The sequence below is a fragment of the Pantherophis guttatus genome, chromosome 16 (assembly GCF_059756535.1).
Source record: "Pantherophis guttatus breed Tessera chromosome 16, ASM5975653v1, whole genome shotgun sequence".
Taxonomy (NCBI): Eukaryota; Metazoa; Chordata; class Lepidosauria; order Squamata; family Colubridae; genus Pantherophis; species Pantherophis guttatus.
In genome coordinates this window covers 14,148,591-14,172,609 of record NC_142078.1, presented here as the reverse complement: position 1 = coordinate 14,172,609, position 24,019 = coordinate 14,148,591, and the positions used below count along the sequence as shown (strand labels likewise).

Here is a 24,019-nt window from a genome sequence, read left to right as displayed (position 1 = left end):
AAGAGGACAAAAAACTAATCCGCTCAGATTAGCAGCTCAGCTAAGGGCAGCGACCAGTGCAGCTCAGGACAACAGAAGTGGTTCCAAAGCTCGGGATCGTTCTCTTTATGGGGTCCGGAATGGAACTGCTTGTGGGAAAATGGGGAAACACCACAAACAGCAACCCTGGCAATCTCTAAAGCTTTAGCTCAGTGGTGAAATCCTCCGTGGGTTGCTTCCGGTTCGCTGTGGCATGGTAAATGTGTGCACAGTGCACACGAAACGCACACTTCATGTGGAAAAAGGATGCTTAAGAAGGTAAGTAGAACAGCAAAGGCGGGGAACAGCTGTGCCGTGTGATTTAGATTCGCTAGAAAGTCGGATTTCCTGCTTTCTAGCGAATCTAAATCGCGCGGCACAGCTGATCGTCGGAAATACCAGTTCGGATGAACTGGTAGCTTTTTTTCCCTACAGGTTTGCCCAAACTGGTAGCTTTTATTACTATCAGTTCGTGCGAACCGGTAGCATTTCATCCCTGCTTTAGCTGTTCCCAAGGATTGAATCTTATCGGATCCATCAGGACAAAAAAACAGAAGCAGGCCTCCTCCAAAATATTCCAGCTCTTGACCAACCTGTGGTTAAACATGGGTGTTGGACTACAAGTCCCATCATCCCGCTTGCTCAGGAGATCTTCTGGCTAGGGATGATGGACCCTGAAGTCCAGATGGGTGGCATTGCATGGAGGGACAGCTCACATTTTCGGTGAATTCTTTAAAGGGAGCTTGTCCGGCGTTGCTCATCTTTTTCCCCCAAGCGATCTCCAAAATTGTTCTCATCCTTTAAGGTAAAGGTTCCCCTCGCACATATGTGGTAGTCGTTCCTGACTCTAGGGGGCGGTGCTCATCTCTGTTTCAAAGCCGAAGAGCCAGCGCTGTCCGAAGACGTCTCCGTGGTCATGTGGCCGGCATGACTCAACGCCAAAGGCGCACGGAACGCTGTTTCCTTCCCACCAAAGGTGGTTCCCTATTTTTCCACTTGCATTTTTTTACGTGCTTTCGAACTGCTAGGTTGGCAGAAGCTGGGACAAGTCACGGGAGCTCGCCCCGTTATGCGGCGCTAGGGATTCGAACCCCTGAACTACCAACCTTCTGATCGTCTTAGCCACTGAGCCACCACGCCCCATTCTCATCCTTTATCATGCAACAATTTACAGACAAAGCAGGTTTTATGCATGAAACAGGCCTGGAAACAAACAGTGAATAAAATAATGTGGTTTTTTTACCCGAACAGGTGGCATTTCTTTCTTTCCACTGAACGTTTTTGCATTTGATCTGATTCTGCCTCTCTTTCCTTAGCCGTTCGAGTCTCTGAGCTTAGAAACAGGAGAGAGAAAAAAAATATTATAATGTTTAAGTTTGTCAACGAAAGTTTGCTACGAACAAAAGACATAATTAACTACCTTTCTATGAATAAAGATGTTTTATGCTGCACATCTATGGGTGGGGGTGCAGGCAATAAAATTTTAAAGGTGGCACTTCTGAAAAGCAAATACCAACAAAAACATGAAAATGTTCTTGATTTATAATTGAAATTAGAGGATATAAAACATTAATAGAGATCATAAAGATAGTATTAACATGGAAGAGAATAATAAAATGTGAAAACTTCTGTGATTAATATGACATTTCATTATATAAATCATTAATAACGGTCTTAAAGGAATTTTAATGCACAAATGAACTGAAGTGAATATTACATTACAGGAATAAAATTACTGTTATGAATTACTCTCCCCGTTTCAAAAATTAAAGATAAATGAACTCAGACTAGACTATTAAAGTTTTAAATATAAAATCTTTTATCAAAAAAAAAAAAAATCGTGAAAATTATAAAATGTCAACGCTATATAAATTAGCATAGCTTTTCCTTCCCTCTGCTGGAACAGTTTATAGGTAGTAAAAATAAATGATTTGTATCTGCGCAACATTAGTCAAATCTTAAAAAATGAATATCATTTTTCCTCTTTACATATTTTCGAGTCCACATCCAAAACAGCCCACACTCAAATAGGTGGAATATCAGTAATCAGAAGACGGGTGTGTTCGCTGCCGCTTGGAATTCGCTCTATGTTTTAAATGTCAGATATATTTTTCTCCCCCAAGGAGACAAAGAAGAAGAAACGTTGGAGAAACTGGTGAAGACTGGTTTAAAAAAAAGAAAAAAGAAAAAAGAATTTCTCTCTCTGAATGTACAAACTCCCAGAAAACAACATGTCGAGACTCGGATTTTTTTTTAGCCAAAGTAGGCTAAAAAATAAAAATGAGTGATTTACCATACAGGCAAGTCCTAAACTTATAACAGCTTGTTTAGTGACTATTCAAAGTTACAAAGACACTTGAAAAAAGTAACTGATGATCATTTTTCACACAATCGTTGACTCATGGGCACGTGATCAAAATTCAGATGCTTGGCAACTGATTCATACTTATGACGGGCTAAACATATTTTTAATTTTTAATTGGTTTGTCATTTTAAACTGGGGCCAAATTAGTATATATTCTTTTAATTGTTTTTAATGTTTGTATTGTACGTTTTTATCTGGCTGTACACCGCCCTGAGTCCCTCGGGAGAAGGTGCAGTATATAAATGTGAAATAAAATAAAAATAAATAAAATAAACAGCTGCGGCAAGTAAAAGGGGGCAAAACTCACTTAAATGTTTCACTTAGCAATGGAAATTTTGGGCTCAGTTGTGGTCATAAATCAAGGACTACCTGAATAGTGATTACTTTCTGATGTGGGTTTTGTTTTGTTTTTTTCCTTCCCTGACTTGAGTCGTTAAAAAAGGAAAGCTAGTAAAATTAAATAAGCCCCAAGATCCCCTCATAAGCGGTGTGCCTACAAAGTCAGTTTATTGCTCCCAACAATCCGGGTCCTCAATTTACCTGCCTCGGAAGGATGGAAGGCTGAGTCAACCTTGAGCCTGGTGAGATTTGAACTCGCACTAATTTCAGACAGCTGGCAGCTAAGTGCTACATAACAGCACTTTAGTCCGCTGCACCACCAAGGATCATCTACCTTTGGCCATCGATTGGGCAACGATTTGTCTGAAATTGTATAAGGTTTCCTGATTTGTCCGATTTGTCTGAAATTGTATAAGGTTTCCTGCTCGAGCAGGAGGTTGGTCCCTTCCAACTCTGTTATTTTGTTAGAACATAGACTAACAAAGTTGGAAGGGACTTTGGAGGTCTTCTAGTCCAACCCCCTGCTCAAGCAGGAGACCCTGGACCATTTCATACAAGGGGTTTAAGAATGCCACGCTGAATACGCTTACTCAAAACTACATTGAGTAGAGGAAGATTCCCATATCTACGATGCTTGATTAACAAGAGTTGGAAGGAATCTTGCAGGAATCTTGTAGGTCTAGTCCAACCCCCTGCCCAAGATCTTCTAAAGCTCAGAAGGTATGTAAATAGAAAGACAATAAAAGAGGGAAAAGGACCACTTGGAGCAATCCTCGGCTTGATTGAAAAGCCCACGTTCAATCGACGACATCCTTCAGGGGAGAGAAACGGAGCTTTGAAGAGAGACTTAAGACATAGTCACTCAACTTACGACCAAAATCGGGACCAGAGTTTCCCTTGTTAAGCAAGGCGGCTCTTAAGTGAATCACAGTTTTGTTTTTTGTTTCAAAATAGTGTCGATTATGTTCCCAGTATAATTTGTGAAGGGGGCATGAGGTGAATGAGGAGAAGGGTGGATTGGTGTCCCATTTTAGGTCAAGAAGCTCAGCGCTGGTCCATTCTGGTCCGTCCAAATTCAACCCAACGCGGTGACAACTTTCAACGTTCCTGTCTCTGCCTTTCGGCCTCTTTTCAATCTTGGACCATGAAGCTTACAAGATTTGCCAAGAGCATGGAAGGTAGCAAGAACGGAATCCCAGAATATCTGGTATTTTACCAGCTTGTCAAATTCTGGGCTAGCTGTCTAGTAATTTATATTGGTAAGAAGCTGCTGTCCAAGGTGCTGGATCTTGGCAAAACAGCTTAACTGGGGCCAGAATTTCCACCGCTAAGTGAAGTGGGGTTGTTAGGCGAAACACCGTATGATTTCATTGCTTGGGGAACGCAGTTTCAGGACTTCTAGTCGTGGTCATTATGGGAGGACTGGACTGTCAGTAGACGAGGACTGGATACCGGTTTTAAGGGAAATCCATTCTAGTTCTTGAGCCAACGAAAGACATCAATTCAGACTCAGCTGTCTCATTCTTCGTAAGCTGGGAGAAAAGTCAATGATTGGAAGTCCCTATTTGGTTATTTCCAATAAAGGAGCATTAGGTTGAATTAGAATGCTACAGATAATTAAACAATTAAGCGTGTACCCAATCGAGAGGAAGCAGAGGTTACAAAAAATGAAGAGGAGGAACAATGAGTGTATATGAGTGTAGAAGGAAGGACCAACTTTTCTATGTTTCAATCAGTATGTATGTATGTATATATGGATGGATGGATGGATGGATAGAGAATAATTAGGACTGCAGAAAAAACAATGGCTACCAACCAGCCTTCCATAGAGGACCTGTATAATGCACGAGTCAAAAAGAGGACTGTGAAAATATCTACAGACCCCTTGCATCCTGCACGTAAATTGTTTCAACTCCTACCCTCAAAACGAGGCTATAGAGCACTGCACACCACAACAACTAGACACAAGGACAGTTTTTTTCCCAAATGCCATCACTCTGCTAAACAAATAATTCCCTCAATACTGTCAAACTATTCACTAAGTCTGCACTACTATTAATCTTCTCATCGTTCCCACCACCCATCTCCTCCCACTTATGACGGTACGACTGTAACCTTATTGCTGGTAATCCATACGATTTATATTGACTGTTTCCTAATATGATTTGATTGCTTATTTGTTCCACATGATTATCATTAAGTGTTGTACCGTATGATTCTTGATGAAGGTATCTTTTCTTTTATGTACACTGAGAGCATAGGCACCAAAGACAAATTCCTTGTGTGTCCAATCACACTTGGCCTATTCTATTCTATTCTATTCTATTCTATTCTATTCTATTCTATTCTATTCTATTCTATTCTATTCTATTCTATTCCTATTAAATTCTTCTCTGTTCCATTCCACTCCACTCCACTCCACTCCACTCCACTCCACTCCACTCCACTCCACATTCTATTCTATTCTATTCTATTCTATTCTATTCTATTCTAATTCTAATTCTAATTCTAATTCTAATTCTAATTCTATTCTATTCCTATTAAATTCTTCTCTGTTCCACTCCACTCCACTCCACTCCACTCCACTCCACTCCACTCCTATTCTACTCTACTCTACTCTACTCTACTCTACTCTACTCTACTCTACTCTACTCTACTCTACGGATGCTTCCCTCTTGACATCCCAGCCTCCTCCTAGGAAGAGCCCTCAAGATGCCCTCCCCCCCCCCGCAGGAATCACCTGTATTTGAACGCCTTCGAATGCCGAAGTCCCAGCTTGAGGTAATGTCCACGGACTGAGAATACACATAACCCTGAGGTTCGCCGTTGCTGCTTGGTCCTTCCGAGCTGCCTTCCCCGTTGGCCGAAGCCGGATGGAACCTCTCCAGGTCGACGTCGTGGTCGATGAGGACCATTTCACACATCCCCGTGTCATCGCTGGTCACATGCGACTGTCGGATGTGAGCCAGGATAATAGCCGGGTTATCCAAGAAAGCCATCCTAACCCAGGTTCTGCTGCCTTCGCCTACTATCTCCTCCGATCCATGCTGAGCTGACGTCTTCGTTACCTGTCGGACAGAACAGAAGAGGACAAGCTTACGAAATGATGCCAAATGGGATGGCAGGAGGCCCTGGACTTACAACAGCTCGTTTAGTGACCGTTCAGAAGTTACAAAGACACTGAAAAAAGTGACTCGTGACCATTTTTTTTCCCACACTTATGACCACTGCAGCATCCTCCGTGGTCACGTGGTCCCCTGCTTGGGCGAGGGGGATGGATGGGGTTGGACTAGTTGGCCTCCAAGGTCTGAAAGACCGTGGCAAGGAAGGTCACAGAACGGAGCGAAACTAATTTAACAACTGACAATGAAATTTTGGGCTCAATTGGGGTCGTCCGTCGAGAAGTACCTGTTGGCAAGGTTCTGACGGATGGCACGTTCCAAGTGAAGCCAACTCTGACCCCACGTAATTTACGGCCCAGGCATGACCCTGTTTCCCCCCCTCCTCCCCCCAGGGTGTGTCATCAGTCACATTCACCAACGGAGCAATTTCGCGGGCTGTAGAGATCACTCCCCTCCGACTGCTGTGGGTAACCCTGGGAGACAGCCTTGAGAGAGATATGTCTGGAATGTGCTTTTGTTTTTTGGCTGCGGTACTGCTTCGCCGGTTTTCCCATCCCCCTTGTCTATGGCAACTCGAGAGCAGGCCAGAGATGCTTTGCGAGTTGACACCTGTCTAATAATTAGCCAGGGAAGTCTGTGACGTTGAGATAGCATAGTGGCAGGAATCTTCTAACCCAGATCTGTTTAGTGTCTGATCAACTACAATGGCCCCTCCGGCTTTGATCGTCCAAGCAAAACCTGGACAGCACTCAACCGGATTCAAACCAACTATGGTAGTGGCCAAGATTGGAAATACAAAGGAGGGAGGGCTGGTTGATAATCCTAACTGCAACTGTGGGAATGTCCCACAAACTTTACGTCATATTGCGATGGACTGTCCCATCAGAAGGTTTCTTGGAACCCTGCAAGAACGACATCATCTCGAGGGCACCGCTCTCCAATACGGTTAAACGATCTAGATATCCTGCCAAAGGCTGAGCTACTTCAGTAATTGCTCACACACAATTCAATTTCCATCCTAATTTCATTCGGTTTTTGTATGGTGCGTTTTTTTAACACAATTCACTGTTCTGGCGTTTTATGTTTGGAAATGTATTTTATATGCTGACCCCACAGTCGTCCTCCTCCTCCTCCTTGCCCTACTAGCACCGATGATGTTACTTAGTTGGGTAAGGGAACGTCTGCAAGAAAACCACCAAGCTCAGAGAGCACCAAAGACCCCCACAGTCCTCCTCCTCCTCGTCACAAACCCCACTCCTTTCTAGCACTGATGGCATTACCTAGCTGGGTCATGAAACGTCTGCAAGAAAACGACCAAGCTCAGAGAACACGCGGGAGCCCACAGTTCAACCAAAAATGACAAATATTGTCTTCTATCAGTAACATATTTATAACGTGATTTAGGAATCGAGAGTGGATTAGCTCTTGGCCTTACCGAGTACAGCTCTTCCTAAGCTAGAAAAAGTGCAGAGGAGAGCAACCAGGATGATTAGGGGACTGGAGACTAAAACATACGACGAACGGTTACATGAACTGGGCATGGCTAGTCTATTGAAGAGAAGGACCAGGGAAGACATGATAGCCATCTTCCAATATTTGAGGGGCTGCCACAGAGAGGAGGAAGAAGGTCAAGCTCTTTTCCAAAGACCAGACAAGGAATAATGGATGGAAATTGACCAAGGAGAAATTCAACCTAGAAATGAGGAGGAACTTTCTGACAGTGAGAACAATCAACCGATGGAAGAGAAGTTGCCTTCGGAAGTTGTGGGAGCTTCATCACTTGAGACTTTCAAGAAAAGACTGGACTGCCATTTGTCAGAAATGGTGTAGCGTCTCGGGGGGGTTGGACGATGATTTATAAGGTCCCTTCCAACACTGTTAATCTGTTAAACTTTGGTACGATGACATGACAATGTCCAGGTTCTTTTTCAATTCAACAGATACTCCAGCCAGATAGCTGAGTTGATGAGTTAATAAAAAGCCATTCTTGGCTACTCCATCCTAGGTCAAATGCTCAGCCAAAAGCTCTTTTTTTTAAAAAAAATGACAATGGTCCAAAGAAAAAGGAAGCATTTTTTGCTTCGCCAGGCCTCCTCTTCCTCCCCCCCTCCTTCTTCTTCCTCTTCCTCTTCTTCAGCTTGAAGCACCTCAAAGACCTAAGGACTCAAGTCAAAAATTACTGCTGCCCCATCCATGCCGTCACATAATCGTTGGCATGTTAATTGTGTATTTATAAGATTGTTAATGGTTAGTTAATTTACCTCCCACGCTATTATTGTGCTTGAAAATGATTTAATGTCTGCCGAGGGAGTTAAACAACAGGCTAACAGCAGGTGCAAAGGCCCGTTTATATATTTATTTCCATCTTCCTGTGCACTGAACCCCAACTTTACACTGTTTACGGCGTGAGTGGGAGGCTTGGAAAGGATGCGGGCTTCCTTAGAAGCTCTCACAACTGGCATCCTTTTCAACCAGTCGAAAGGGCTAATGGAAGTGGGAGAGGGACTATTATTTGTAAATATACTATTCCCGTGCCAGGCTAGAGATACGGTGGGCAAAACAACGACAGAGAAGCAGGAAAAACCGCAACCTGCTTTCCCGGTGAACTCAAAACTGTCTGGTTTTTCTTTCTTTTCTTTTTTTTTGGAAATAAATGGGTTTGTTTGGACGGATGTCAAAAATGGGGAAAAAACAACAACAATTGGACGAAAATACACACATGGTTAGAGAAAATGATAATGCAACACATAGATTGAAAGCCAGAAATATTTTTTGTTAGGCGTAAAGGTAAAAAAAGGTTCCCCTTGCACATGTGTGCTAGTCGTTCCTGACTCTAGGGGGCGGTGCTCATCTCCGTTTCGAAGCCGGAGAGCCAGCGCTGTCCGAAGACGTCTCCGTGGTCATGTGGCCAGCATGACTCAACGCCAAAGGCGCACGGAACGCTGTTCCCTTCCCACCAAAGGGGGGGTCCCTATTTTTCTACTTGCATTTTTTTTGCATGCTTTCGAACTGCTAGGTTGGCAGAAGCTGGGACAAGGAACAGGAACTCACCCCGTTACGCGGCACCGGGGATTCGAACCGCTGAACTGCCGACCCTTTCGATCGATAAGCTCAGCGTCTTAGCCGCTGAGCCACCGCGTCCTTCTTTTGTTAGGCATAGTACCAGAAAAATATGACAAGAGAGGTCAATGGGGAAGCCAGATTCGCTTAACAGCCGTTGGATCAGCTTTAGAACAGCAGTTGTAAAGTGGGACAAAGCTCAGTTACGGAATGACGGGAATTTTGGGCTCAATTGTGGTCATAAGTCGAGGTCTACCTGTGCCAGGCTGCATGCTACCTCTGGCTGCAGATGCAGCGGGCAAAACAAGAGCCCAAAGAGCAGCGAGGATCGCAAAATTTTACTCGCATGGGCTGCGTTTGAAAAGCAAAGCGTAGCAAAAGGAAGTTGCAAGGAACCGAATCCATTCCTAAGCAATCTCTCGTCACCGAGCGTCTCGTATTATACGAGGGATTGCAGGAAGAGACACAAGAGAGAAAGCTTCCTGATTAGCCCGATTAAACGGGAATCGGAAAAACAATCTCTTATTTTCCTTACGTTCTCTCAAAATTGCAGCCCCTGGTTCCTTGGCCAGCGAAAAATGATTACCGTAAGTGAGCTGTGTCTCCCAAATCATTAATAAAGAATGGAGACTTGGTGCATCTTAAAGTATAAAGATATTTCCTACCCCCACTCCTACAGATACCGCTTTAGAAGGATGTGTGATGTTAGCAACGAAGGGGGGGGGGGCGGGCGGTAAATATCACATTTTTTGCAAGAACGCATCAACAGTTTGTCAGCTGCAGCTTTCTGAAGTCTCTAGAGTGGAGGATAGTTTAAAAAAAAAAAAGACAACAACACCTCCTATTCCTGGCCGCATTGCCATTGTTCCTAAATCCAAGAGTCTCTCAATCCGGCTCCTTCAAGCAAAAGATGTTTTCTCTGCTATTGACATAAGGCTCTTGGCAATGTGTGTCAATTCCCAGGTACTTGACACAAGAAGAGAGACGAAGGGTGGGAGGAGAAAAGGGACTCCTTTCTCGGGGTAATTGAAAAACATCAACGCTGGAAAAATAGATTCGCAAATCAAGCAGGGATGCTTGGAGGTGGACACATCAGGAGGAGGAGGAGGAAGATGAAGAGGAAAAAAGGAGGATGGGAAGGAAGAAAAAGAAGAGGAGGAGGAAAGAAGAAGAGGAGGAGAAGGAGGAAGAAGAAGAGGAGGAAGAGGAAAGAAGAGGAGGAGGAAGGAGAGGGAGGAGAAAGAGGAGAAGGAGGAGGAGAAGGGAGAGGGAGGAGGAGGAAAGAAGAGGAGGAGAAGAGCAGGAAAGAAGAAGAGGAGGGAGAGGGAGAAGGAGAAAGAGGAGGAGGAGGAGAGAAGAAGAGGAGGAGGAAAGGAGGAGGAGGAGGAGGAAAGAAGAAGAGGAGGAGGAGGGAGAGGGAGAAAGAGAAAGAGGAGGAGGAAAGAAGAAGAAGGTTGAGGAGGAGGAGGGAGAAGGAGAAGAAGAAAGAGGAGGAGGAGAAGAAGAGGAAGAGGAGGGAGAGGGAGAAGGGGGAAGAAGAAGAGAAAGAAGAGGAGGAGGACGAGAAGAGGAGGAGGAAAGAAGAACAGGAGGAGGGAGAGGGAGAAGGAGAAAGAGGAGGAGGGAGAGGGAGGAGGAGGAGGAGGAAGAGGAGGAGGAAGAAAGGAGGAGGAGGAGAAGAGGAGGAAAGAAGAGGAGGAGGAAGAGGGAGAGAGAGAAGGAGAAAGAGGAGGAGGAAAGAAGAAGGTTGAGGAGGAGGAGGGAAAGGGAGAAGGAGGAAGAAGAAGAGGAGGAGGAGGAGGAGGAGGAGAAGAAGACAAAGAGGAGGGAGAGGGAGAAGGAAAAAGAGAAGGAGAAGGAGGAGGAGAGATTTTTATGAAAGAAATCTTAGCAAATCGGCTCTATCCATCTTCTCCAACCTGGGTGTCTTCCAGGTGGACAACTGGAGAACGGCAACCAGCTTAGCCATGGCTGAAATGTCTAAATGGCGGGCTGGGGGGTGGGGGGTGGGGGGTGTTCCTCGAGAAAAAAAAGCTCCCCTTTTCCGAGAAGGCAGAATTATTCTCCCTGAATATTTTAAGCCAATAAGCACTGGGGGGGGGGGGGTTTGGAGGGGGGGGGGAAGGGAAGAAACCGCCACACTTATAAATTAGACCAACAAATCTGTTTTCTCGACTCCTGCCTGCAAAGAGCATTCGATCAATAGAGCGAAATGCTAATCTCCTAATTAACAACCTAATTAGGTAATTATGCCTTTGCAGAGGGACGCCTAAATGAAATATGACAACGTGGTCACCTCTTGATGTGGCACCTGTGGGCCTTTTCAGCTGTCAGCGCGAAAGAGTGGGACATCAATTGGAACAGATGACAAAACGGAGGCCATTTTTCATTTCAATATTGCTCGGAACAGGAGGGGAGAATTTTGTCGTTTGTTGTTGTTGTTGTTATTTTGGGGGTTTGTTTTTTTTTCCCCAAAAAAATGCAGCCTCTTGTTTTTGATTCAGCTGCATTTTGAAGCCTCGCACTCTTCCTTCTTTGGAACCAGGCTGCGACGATTTTAACCCCGGCCGGGTTCGCATGTTATGCTGCGCCCACCACATTTAACCGCGATGTCTTAAAACAACAATGGTCTAATTCCGTGATGGCGAACCTGTGGCACGCGGAGCCATGTCCAGCTAGATAGTTAGATATGGATGGATAGGTAGGTAGGTAGATTAGATTGATGATAGATAGATAGATAGATAGATAGATAGATAGATAGATAGATAGATAGACAGACAGACAGACAGACAGACAGACAGACAGACGAACAGATAGACAGGGATGGATGGAAGATAGACATACTGATAGACATAGGGATGGAAGATAGATAGACAGACAGACAGATAGATAGATAAATAGAGGATAAATGGATAGATGGATGGATGAAAGAAATAGATAGATAGATAGATAGATAGATAGATAGACAGACAGACAGACAGACAGACAGACAAACATATGGATGGAAGATAGATAGAAGACAGAGATAGACAAACAGATAGAGATGGATGGATGGATGGATGGATGGATGGATGGAAGATATACTGACAGACACAGGGATGGAAGACAGACAGACAAAAGATAGATAGATGGATGAGATAGAAAGATAGATAGATAGAGAGAGAGAGAGAGAGAGAGAGAGAGAGAGAGAGAGAGATAGACAGACACAAATAGATAGAGATGGATGGATGGATAGGTAGGTAGGTAGATTAGATTGATGATAGATAGATAGATAGATAGATAGATAGATAGATAGATGGATGGATGGATGAGATAGAAAGATAGATAGATAGATAGATAGACAGACAGACACAGATAGATAGAGATGGATGGATGGATAGGTAGGTAGATTAGATAGATAGGTAGGTTAAGGTTTCCCTGTCCAGTTGTATCCGACTCCAGACCAAGTGCTGGGAGTTTCTCGGCCGGGGAGTCAGCGTTGTCCAAAGACATTTTCCATGGTCATTCGGCCAGCATCCCCATACATCAAGGGCGCATGGATCACTGCTATACTAAACTGAAAATCAGGCTAATTTGCATTGGAAAATTCACATAATTATTGATGGAACGAGATTTAGTTTTAGATCAAGACCCATCTCTGGTCTTCCGAGTGATTTTGGTGAAGAACAAGCTGCACCCTTACCATAAACGACCAATTCACCTCATCGACAGCCGATAAATTTAAATAACCGGCGAAGAAAAAACTGTGACAACAGCTGGACTGATCAATTGCTGGAAGCACCCCGGATCCAGCTGAAAGACGTGCTAAAGAGTTCAATAGCCAAACGGAGCCCACGCATCTTTCCTTCATCCTCCTCCAGAGTTCAAGACCGGAAAACACAAGTGGGCGGAAAAAAGGAAATCAGGTTTGAAATTATTTGCTTACGATCCCACCTCTGACCACGGTTTCTCAGCAACCACGGAACAGCCACGGAACAACACACAAGCCAGGAAACAAATGTTTATGCCACAATACCGAACGAGGTCACGGTAGCGTGACGTCACGGCAATTTGTTCCTATCCCCGGAAATGCTGATTTGCGGCAAACGTTATTTGCATTTGCACCAATCGTTTTATTTGGCATTATTTTCGCTACCATTTTCACTACCGTGGCAATTTCAAGACTCTTGGACTTCAACTCTCGGCGGCTCCCTAAGTGGCTCAGTGGCTAAGATGCTGAGCTTGCCGATCAGAAAGGTTGGCGGTTCAAATCCCTCGTATAGGACTCCTGTCTAAAATGAGGGTTGGACTATATGACCTCCAAGGTCCCTTCCAACTCTGTTACTGTTACTCCCAGAATTCCTCAGCCAGCCATTCAGGTCTGGAGACCCCCGTTCTACAGCCCCTCCAACCCTATTCAGAAACAACAGAAATCTGGACAGGTTTTGCCTCACTTTAAAGATGAATAAAGGATGATAGGAAGCTAAAGGTAAAAGTTCCCCTCGCACATGTGTGCTAGCCGTTCCCAACTCTAGGGGGCGGTGCTCATCTCCGTTTCAAAGCCGAAGAGCCAGCGCTGTCCGAAGACGTCTCCATGGTCATGTGGCCGGCATGACTCAATGCCAAAGGTGCACAGAACGCTGTTCCCTTCCCACCAAAGGTGGTCCCTATTTTTCTACTTGCATTTTTTACCTGCTTTCGAACTGCTAGGTTGGCAGAAGCTGGGACAAGTCAAGGGAGCTCACCCCGTTACGCGGCGCTAGGGATTCAAACTGCGTTTGATTGACAAGCTCAGCGTCTTAGCCACTGAGTCACCGCGCACTGAGTACACACCTAAGTACTCACCGTGTACTGAGCTGAGACGCCACTGAGCCACCGCACACCGTACTGTCAGGTAAACTCACACAACGCCTAGAGCAAATCACAATCACAGTTCAAGGTGAAAACTCAGTGTAGGAACATTTCAGCATTGAAGGGGTAACAACAGGAGGAACCGACTTCTGCTATTCAAACTCTAGAAATACCAAAGCTATAAAAGTTGACATCAAAACCCACGGACACATCGTTAAAATTATTATAGTGATGGGTGGACCGAGAAGAAATTTGACAACACAGACAGGAAAGAAGAAAAAGAAAAGAAAAAATCGCAGCCAACTAAAAGATGACTCACAACCAATAAAAAATACCAAACCTCAAAACACAGAGAACTCTGCAATCAACCAACCAACCAACAGCAAAGCCTAAGAGAACAATGAATTTTTTTTAAAGAAAGATTTTATGAACATCATTAGGATGGAAGCTGGATGAATATTTGACGAAATGTCATTCCAGAGGCCGGGGCCACAACAGGGAAAGCATACTACGGGAGAGAGGGGCTCCTCCGGGTGCCGTCGGCCAAACAACGTCGACTGGCGGCCCCCAGGGGGAGAGCCTTCTCTGTGGGGGCACCTACTATCTGGAACAAGCTCCCCCCCGAGATACGGAGGATTCCGGATCTGCGTACCTTCCGTCGCACGCTTAAGACGTTCCTATTCCAGCAAGCCGGCCTGACCTAAACTTTTCCTCTTTTAAATGGGAATTTTAAATTTGGTTTTAAATTATTGGGGTTTTAAAATGGTTCAGCCAAATTTATTTAATTTGTTTTATCTTTATTTTAAATTTTGTATTTATATGTTTTATTTTATGGCTGTTCACCGCCCTGAGACCTTCGGGAGTAGGGCGGTGTACAAATTTAATAAAATGAAAATGAAATGAAATACTCCTATGTGTTGAAAAATGGCAGTGTTGGGTTAGTTCATATAACAGGGTAAGATGCAACTCGTGCTGCTACTACCCCCACAAGATATGGAAATGTCTAGTTTAATGAAAAGAAGGACTAGGGGAGACATGATTGCATCTTCCAATATCTCAGGGGCTGCCCCAAAGAAGAGAGGCAGTCAAGCTATTCTCCAAAGCACCCGAGGGCAGGACAAGAAGCAATGGGTGGAAACTAATCAAGGAGAGAAGCAACTTAGAACTAAGGAGAAATTTCCTGACAGTCAGAACAATTAATCAGTGGAACAACTTGCCTCCAGAAGTTGCGAATGCTCCAACACTGGAAGTTTTTAAGAAGTTGTTGGGTAACCATTTGTCTGAAGTGTTGTAGGGTTTCCTGCCTAAGCAGGGGGTTGGACTAGAAGACCTCCAAGGTCCCTTCCAACTCGGTTATTCTATATTTCAAAGTGGGGAAGACTGAATCAGATCAATATCTTCTATCCCAAATAAGGAAAAAACAAGAAAGCATTTTAACAAAAGCAGGTTTTTTTCACTACGCGTTTCCCACACTTCCCGTCGATTTCACGTCAATATTACATCCATAGGAGACGCCCACTATCCCCGTGTCTTGTGGCAGGAAGTAATATTTTTTTTCTGCTACAATTCACATTTCCCCAAAGTGAACAGGACTTGAAACCAAGCAGGCTCCAATTTAGGGAAGTGGGGAGCATTTGATTAAAAAAAGAAAGAAAGAAAGAAAAAGAGATGCCACTGACTCTTTTAAAGTTTTGATAAAACTTATGCTGGTTGCATACACATCTCCAACCCTGGGAAAATCATCATTGGCTCGCCTTAAGGAAAAGTTTGGGAGACAGCAAAATGAGTTTTAACAGTTCACATGTCTGGTATTCCAAATACACAACAACAACAACAACAAAACATTAGCATATTGGCTCCTCCCCCTTTCCCTTATTTTTGCATCACAGTGGCCTAGGGAAGTCAACAACAAGGAACAGGAGAAAAAAAAAAAAACGAACCCATTTTCTTGGGAGGCGGGAAAAAGAGGCAGGGGACAGGACCGCCCAGCCACCCAATAACGCTTGGCAGAGCCCCTCGGGGTCAAAGGGCAGCCTTAGGGGGTGAGTGAGGTGGAAAGGGTCAAGTTTCGGAAGTCAAAAGTCCCCGGCCTGGAATAAAGTCCTCTCCCTTCCATCCCATCCCTGCAAAATAACCGAGAGCGTAGGCACCAAAGACAAATTCCTCGCGTGTCCAATCACACTTGGCCAATAAAGAATTCAATTCAATTCAATTCAATTCAATAATTCAATTCAATTCAATTCAGTTTTCAGTTCAGTTCAGTTCTAATTTCTATTCTATTCTGCTCTATTTCCATATTCTATTCTATTCTATTCTATTCTATTCTAAACTATTTCCATATTCTATTCTATTTCCATAGTCTATTCTATTCCATTCTATTCTATTATTCTATCATTCCACTCCACTCTCCATTCCATTCCATTCTTCATTATTCTATTCCATTCTTCATTCTTCATTCTATTCTATTCTATTCTATTCTATTCTATTCTATTCTATTCTATTCTATTCCATTTCATTCCATTCTTCATTATTCCATTCCATTCCATTCATTATTCTATTCTATTCTATTCTATTCTATTCTATTCCATTTCATTCCATTCTTCATTATTCCATTCCATTCCATTCATTATTCTATTCTATTCTATTCTATTCTATTCTATTCTATTCTATTCTATTCTATTCTATTCTATTCCATTTCATTCCATTCTTCATTATTCCATTCCATTCCATTCATTATTCTATTCTATTCTATTCTATTCTATTCTATTCTATTCTATTCTATTCTATTCTATTCTATTCTATTTCTATTTCTATTTCTATTCCATTCCATTCTTCACTATTCTACTCTACTCTACTCTACTCTACTCTGGAAGAGTCTAGGCTGGGCAAAGGCAGTGGGGCCACTAACAGCCTCCCCTTTGACAACCTGTGGACTCCAACTCCCAGCATTCCCACAGCCACAAGGAAGGAAGCAGGAATGCTGGGAGTTGAAGTCCACCCATTGTCAAAGGCTGGCAGCTGGTCCTGTGGGTGGGTGGGGGAGTGGGGGGGTTGAAACCAGCTGCCTCTTGGGTCAGTATGGGAAGTGGGGGGGTGGGGAGGGGAGAAGACTAATGGAGGGAGGGAGGGAGGGTCGAGGAGGGGGGAGGAGATTTGGGGATGGGGAAAACAAGAGAGACCCCCCCTCCCCCATGCTTGCCAGAGTTGGGATGGGTGGGAAGGGAGGGAGGGAGGGGGAGGGGCTGCAACTAGCCCCTCCCCCTCAGGAGCAGGACGACCAATGGGGGCTCTTATAGGGGGAAATAGGGGCCCCTCCGCACCCCTCCCCCACAGCCCCTCCCCCCCAAAGGGCCGCTCCGTCCATCCAGGGCTTCTCCTCTGGGCCGACGAGGCCGGAGGACACGCACCATGGGACCTGGAGTCCAGGAGGAAGAGGAGGAGGAGGAGGAGGCGAGGCCCTCAATGGACTTACGGGCCGGGCGGGCGCCGCCGTCGCCGCTACCGTCTCCCCCACCCTCCCCAGGCGTGGGGCGTGTGTGCGGGGTGGGGGTGAGTGGGGGAAAAAAAAAATCCGCGGGCGTGGGGAGGAGGCTCGCTCCACGGAGTCACGGGCAGGCAACGCCGCCGGGTTCAGGCACGGACGCGCCGACCCGGAAGTACTAGTGCCGCCATTCGGAAGTGGCCGGAAGCCGGGTTTGGGGAGGAGGAGGAGGGGGGGGCTGTTTCTAGGATGGGTGTGCTTGTGCGCGTGCGCTTCGCGGAGGGCGGGTGGGGGGGAAACAGAGGGGCGGCCATAAAGGCGCCGTCTGCTTAGGAGAGGAGGCGGTGGCGGCGGCAGGAGAGGTCCGCCGGGTCCTAGTGCTCTCCTTCTCTTGGGATTCAAACATATATATGTTTATATATGTATGTTTATAGATAGATAGATAGATATAGATATAGATATAGATATAGATATATAGATAGATATTTGTTTATGTAAGTTTTCACGGGTATGTATGTGTGTATAGTTAATATTTCGGGTTTCTTCCCGTGTAATTGTGGATATATCCCTAAAAGGGTAGAAGGATATATCCACAATTACACGGGAAGAAACCCGAAATATTAACTATACATAGATAGATATAGATATATAGATAGATATAGATATAGATAGATAGATGATAGATAGATAATAGATGGATAGACTGGTAGATACGATAGATAGATAGATAGATAGATAGATAGATAGATAGATATAGATATAGATATAGATATAGATATAGATATAGATATAGATATAGATATAGATAGATGATAGATAGATGATAGATAGATAGATAGACTGGTAGATACGATAGATAGATAGATAGATAGATAGATAGATAGATACCTCCACCCCCCCCCCAAATCTGATAAGCCCTAGAAAGAAATCCTGCTGGGTCTCCATCCCCAAAGGCCTCAAATCCAGACCTCCTTAGCTTCCGTGAACTAAGGTAGCAACGAGGGACGCTCAAAGCAGGGCAAAGTCTTCACTTAGATCCTCTGGTATAGATGATAAAAGATAGATAAAAGTTACAGTACTAAGTTGTGCTGTTCACTTGTGTATCTCCCATCTATATATACATGCATTACACATAATCAAACACCTAAAAACACTTCATATTTCCTTAGGTAGACATTTCTGCTTCACAGTGAGGCCAATTCAAACAAGCCCAGGTTGCCTCGCTCTCCCTCCCTCTAAAGATAGGAAGTACTAGGCACTGTGAAGTCTTCACTCAGGTCCTCATGTGTAGCTTAAATAGATAGGCATAGCTATAAACCATAGCTATGCATTGTGAAGTCTTCACTCAGGTCCATCTCTCCCTCCCTCTCTCTCTCTCTCTCTCTCTCTCCCCCCCTCCCTCCACTAAAGATATAAATTACTGTCCACCATGAAGTCTTCACTCAGGTCCTCATATACTTATTAAATAGATAGGCATAGATATAAGCTAAACTGCTGTACATTGTGAAGTCTTCACTCAGGTCCTCATGTGTAGCTTAAATAGATAGGCATAGCTATAAAACAGTACTTTGCATTGTGAAGTCTTCACTCAGGTCCTCATGTGTAGCTTAAATAGATAGGCATAGCTATAAGCCATAGTACTTTGCAGTGTGAAGTCTTCACTCAGGTCCATCTCTCCCTCTCTCTCTCCCCCCCTCCCTCCACTAAAGATATAAATGACTGTCCACCATGAAGTCTTCACTCAGGTCCTCATATACTTATTAAATAGATAGGCATAGATATAAGCTAAACTGCTGTACATTGTGAAGTCTTCACTCAGTCTGGTATAGATGATAAAAATAGATAAAAGTTACAGTACTAAGTTGTGCTGTTCACTTGTGTATCTCCATCTATATATACATGCATTACACATAATCCAATATCTAAAAACACTTCATATTTCCTTAGGTAGACATTTCTGCTTCACAGTGAGGCCAATTCAAACAAGCCCAGGCTGCCTCGCTCTCCCTCCCTCTAAAGATAGGAAGTACTAGGCACTGTGAAGTCTTCACTCAGGTCCTCATGTGTAGCTTAAATAGATAGGCATAGCTATAAACCACAGTACTTTGCATTGTGAAGTCTTCACTCAGGTCCTCATGTGTAGCTTAAATAGATAGGCATAGCTATAAACCACAGTACTTTGCATTGTGAAGTCTTCACTCAGGTCCATCTCTCTCTCTCTCCCTCTCTCTCTCTCTCTCTCTCTCTCTCTCTCTCTCTCTCCACTAAAGATATAAATTACTGTCCACCATGAAGTCTTCACTCAGGTCCTCATATACTCATTAAATAGATAGGCGTAGACATAAGCTAAACTGCTGTACATTGTGAAGTCTTCCACTCAGGTCCATTTACACACCCACAAACGCCAAAAACATACAAGAAACAAAAGAGAGAGTCATGTCTTTACCGAGGTCCGAGGTGACTGCCCCTTAAATTTAAAGATATAAATTATTTACTATTTAATTTTCTCTCAGTTCCTCATACATAGAAGTCTTCACTCAGGTCCATCTCTCTCTCTCTCTCTCTCTCTCTCTCTCTCTCTCTCTCTCTCTCTCTCTCTCTCTCCCTCCCTCCCTCCCTCCCTCCCTCCCTCCCTCCCTTTATACATAAGTTCTACTTCAGACTGAGGTCTTCACTCAGGTCCTCACTTACAGATTAAAAAGGTAGGAACAACTCTACGCCACAGTACTATATGCACTGTGAAGTTTTCACTCAGGTCCACCTCTTTCTCCACCTTCCCCTCCCTCTCTCTTTCTCCCCCCCACCACATAACCCCAACTAGATTCTTCTTCCTATGAGAATCTGAGGGAGAAAAAGAAAAGTTGCCAATCAACCACGGACCCTTAAAAAAAACCCATTGAAACTGCCTATTTTTTTGTCTAGGTTTTTAACTGCTAAGAATGGGATTTTATTGGTCCCTGAATCCTCCCTGGAGTAAGGGGGAAAAAAAGCATAAACATAAAATAAAATAAACCCATTGGCTCTCCCTACCCATCAATCCTCAAGGGGAGGGACGACCTCGATCTTCCTTGTAGCTGCTATCCAGAGGTTTTAAGGACAAGGAAAAGTTAAACTCCAGAGTTTTTCTTCCAAGTAGCAACTCTTCCGGTTGCAAATTGGTTGCTTTTTATTTATTTATTGTTTGAGAGTTCAGGATTGCCTTGGCCTCTTCCTGGCAAACTTTCCCTCTTATTTATTTATTTATTTATTTATTTATTTATTTATTTATTTACGGCATATAAATCGAATAAATAAATAAATAAATAAATAAATAAATAAATAAATAAATAAACTCCTCTCAGGAAATTTCTCCTTAATTCTAGGTTGGAGATGCCTCCTTGTCTAGTTTCCATCCATTGTTTCTGGCCTTCTGTGCTTTGGGAAATAGGTTGACCCCTTCTTCTCTGTGTCAGCCCATCAGATTTTGGATTGCTATCATGTCACCCCCTAGTCCTTCTTTTCACTAGAGTCGACCTACCCAATTCCCACAACCGATGAAGGGCCCAGGGAGAAGGCGGGCAGAAGGATGTCCCGTTTTGTGACCTTTTGACAAGCAAAGTCAGTGGGGAAGGCAGATTCATTTAATAACCGTGTTAGTAACTTAACAACTGCAGTGAATTACACTTCACCACTGGGGCAAGAAAGCTCGTGAAATGGGGGCAAAACTCACTTAACAACGGTCTTGCTCAGCAGCAGACATTGTGGTCATAGGTCGAGGACTACATAGTAATAGACTCCGCCCTCCATCAAGTTCCGAAGACTTTGCCTCCATTACAAAGATATTCTCTATGATTTATTTTATTTTATTTATTTATTTTTCAGATTTCTATACCGCCCTTCTCCTTTCGGGACTCAGGGCGGTGAACAGCCAAAGTAAAACACTTTATACACAAAAGTTAAAATGGATTTAAAATAATTAAATAATTTGGCCCATAATTAATCTAAACGCCCGTCTGCAACCTGTTTATTGATTTATTTATTTAAACGAATGGTACAATTGTGCAGAAACCTATAGCTCCTTTCTACCACCTTGGTGAGCTCTATAAGTGACAGAATTGCGATTTCCAGAATTCCCAACTTTTAAGCCGCATCTCGGTGACGCCCAATTGGGAAAAGCTGTTCTAGGAACGCAAAAGTTTGTGTTATGTGTTCGTTGCTTCTTCATTCGTCAGCTGATGAATGAAGACGGAGAGGTAATGGAAGAATGGTTGCTCCCTATAATTCTGTTTGAAACAACCCCCCCTCCCCCTTAATATTTTGTAACATGTAATGTCCAAGAATACTTAATTAAGAGTGTCTCCAATTATATATGCAGCCCTGCAAACGGGGAGCATTTGCAACCATAAATAAAAGGAGGCAGGAATAAATTCATAATTAAAAATGCATTAGGAATTACAAGCGTAATTTACTAATGCGCATTGGAATAAATTTCCAGCTGTAATATTTTTAAATATGGCATTAATAAATAATGGTAAACAGAACGTTGATAAAAAAAAAATTATATATTTCCATAAATAACTACAGTCCAACACGCCACGTTGTTTAAAAGAGTTGGCCGGGATATAAATTTGATCTGGCAGAAGCAGGATTTTTTTTTTCCTTTTTTTTTTAAAATACACAATGAAGGAAGAAGCCGCTCCGAGGATGGGCAAGTTGGATGGCAAAGTTGGCAGCTCCGAAATTGCCTTGTGTGGTGTTGTTAGTTTTGTTTTTTGGGTTTTTTTGCAAAAAGTTTTTTTTATTTTTGCTTCCAAACATACAAATTACATCCTTTCGGATGTTTTCTTTTTCTTCCAAGGATTTAAATTCAAAATATTCCTGTTTCAGCAGGCCGGCCTGGCCTAACTTTCCCTTTATATTGCTTTCGATTTTATTTTAAACTGGGATGTCTTGAATTATCTAGGACCAGTGTTTAGTATATTTTAATTGGTTTTTTATTAACGTTTGTATTACATGTATTTTTATCGTTTGCTGTTCATCGCCCTGAGTCCCTCAGGAATAGGGCGGTATATAAATTTAATAAATAAATAAATAAATAAAATAAATAAATCCCAATAATGATGTTGTAGGGCCAGCAGGGAATTGCCCTCCGAGTATCCCTCTCCGAGGACTCCAATGGATGGGAGATGCAGGCGGAAAAAGATCCTGGGAAGTTTTATTTTTTTTTTTTAATTGAATAGGAGATTTTTGGGCAGGAGGTTTTAAGATTCAGAGAGTTCATTTCCAAGAGATTATTTGCAGGGTTTTGGTTTGGGTGGGTTGAAGAACCCTCAAATCAGAGCGCTTCTTCGGAGGCGTCTTGCATGGGCTTTGCAGTCCTTGGCATGGGTGCCAGGCAGGGGATGATGGGTTTGGTGGTCCTCCTGAAACTCCAGAGGGCGTCCTCAAGTCCTGGTTTTGAATTCTCACGCCCTGCAAGGAGGCAAGCCAGGTCGTGCGGAAAGGGCATCCCTGGGTGCGATGGGGGAGCCTCCCCGGAGAAGCCAAGCGGGGCCCTGCGGGTGGGCAAGGCGGGCGGGTTGCAGGCCGAGACGGGCAACTGGAGGCAGGGAGGCGGAGAGGATGCAAAATGGTCGGGTTGCCCCCCGGATGGAGCCTCCCCGGCCGCTTGGGCGGAGGGAGGTCGTGAGGAGGCAGCCAGGGCGGACGCGTGTATAAAGACGCGAGGATGCCGGGCCGCGTCGTCGCTATGGCAACCCCTCCGCCTGTGCCGCGTCACGTGCCCCGTTCGAACGCGCCAATGGCAAGCCGCGCCGCGGAGTTGGGGCGGGGCCGGGAGAACGTCCTCTATAAAGCTCCGCCTCCTTTCCATCCCAAACCGTCTCGGATTGGCGGGGAGCGGCTCCGTGCCCTCCTTCGGAGAGCGCTGATTGGTCCCGCCGCGGATTCCCTCTGAGGGGGGGAGAAACGGGCGGTTTTTTTTTTTTGCCTCTGTGGCGAGGCGTCCGTTAGGGTCGTCGGGCGAAAAAAACATGTCCGTCGGGCATAAATCGCCTCAGGGCGGTGTGGCGGGGGGAAGCGAGCCCGACCTTTAACCCTTTTGGCCAGGTGACCCACCACGGCTCCTCCTCCCCCCCCTCAACCTCGCTCCCTTGGCAACAAGGAAAAAAAAAAAAAAGCCAAGCCGGGGCACTAAACCACGCTCCCCGAGCGGGCGGGGCTAAAAGAGGCTGACGCGCGCGGCCGAGTGGGAGGAGCCACACACAAAGCAGAGAGGATATGAGAGACGGGAGGGGGCGGAGCCACCAGGGGGCGTGGCCCGCTGCGAAAGGCGTCCTGACCGGTGGGAAGGGCAGGCGGGTGGAGTGGGCGTGGCTTGCGGGGGCGTGGCGGGGCGTGGCCCCCTATAAAAAAGGCCGGCTCGCGGAAGCCCGGCCATATAAAGCCAAGTGGCGGGAGGAGCGATGGGGCACCTTGGCGGCGCCGCCTGGGAGGCGGGGCGGAGTTCCTGGTTGGGGGGCCAGGTAAGGGGCGGGGCTTAGGTGGGCCAGGTGTGTGTGCCAGGGGGGGAGGGGAGGGTTAACTTTCTTTCTTCCTTTCCTCCTTCCTTCCTTCCCTCCCTCCTTCCTTCCTTCCTCTTTTCCTCTTCCTTCCTTCCTTCCTTTTTCCTTCCTTCCTTCCTCTTTTTCTTTCTTTCTTCCTTCTTTCCTCTTCCTTCCTTCCTTCCTTTTCCTCTTCCTTCCTTCCTTCCTTTCTCTTCCTTCCTTCCTTCCTCTTTTCCTCTTCCTTCCTTCTTTTCCCTTCCTTCCTTCCTTTCTCTTCCTT

The 24,019-nt window shown here is 44.7% G+C and overlaps 1 protein-coding gene across 6 annotated transcripts in view; it reads right to left on the bottom strand.

The window, feature by feature from the left end:
• Nucleotides 1-17,460, bottom strand: part of MAPKAP1 (MAPK associated protein 1) — a 119,476-nt gene extending 102,016 nt beyond the window's left edge. For 2 of the 6 annotated variants that reach the window (XM_087879933.1, XM_087879938.1), the window contains exons 1-3: nt 17,142-17,414; nt 5,463-5,790; nt 1,262-1,351 (exon numbers count right to left, since the gene is read on the bottom strand). In XM_087879933.1, coding sequence (XP_087736059.1) covers nt 1,262-1,351; nt 5,463-5,790; nt 17,142-17,144 — 421 coding nt within the window. In that variant the 5' untranslated portion in view covers nt 17,145-17,414. Of the gene's footprint in view, nt 1-1,261; nt 1,352-5,462; nt 5,791-17,141 lie in introns of all 6 variants that reach the window. The other 4 variants (XM_087879934.1, XM_087879939.1, XM_087879935.1 and 1 more) reach the window with 3 other exon arrangements.
• Between the last annotated feature and the right edge of the window lie 6,559 nt (nt 17,461-24,019).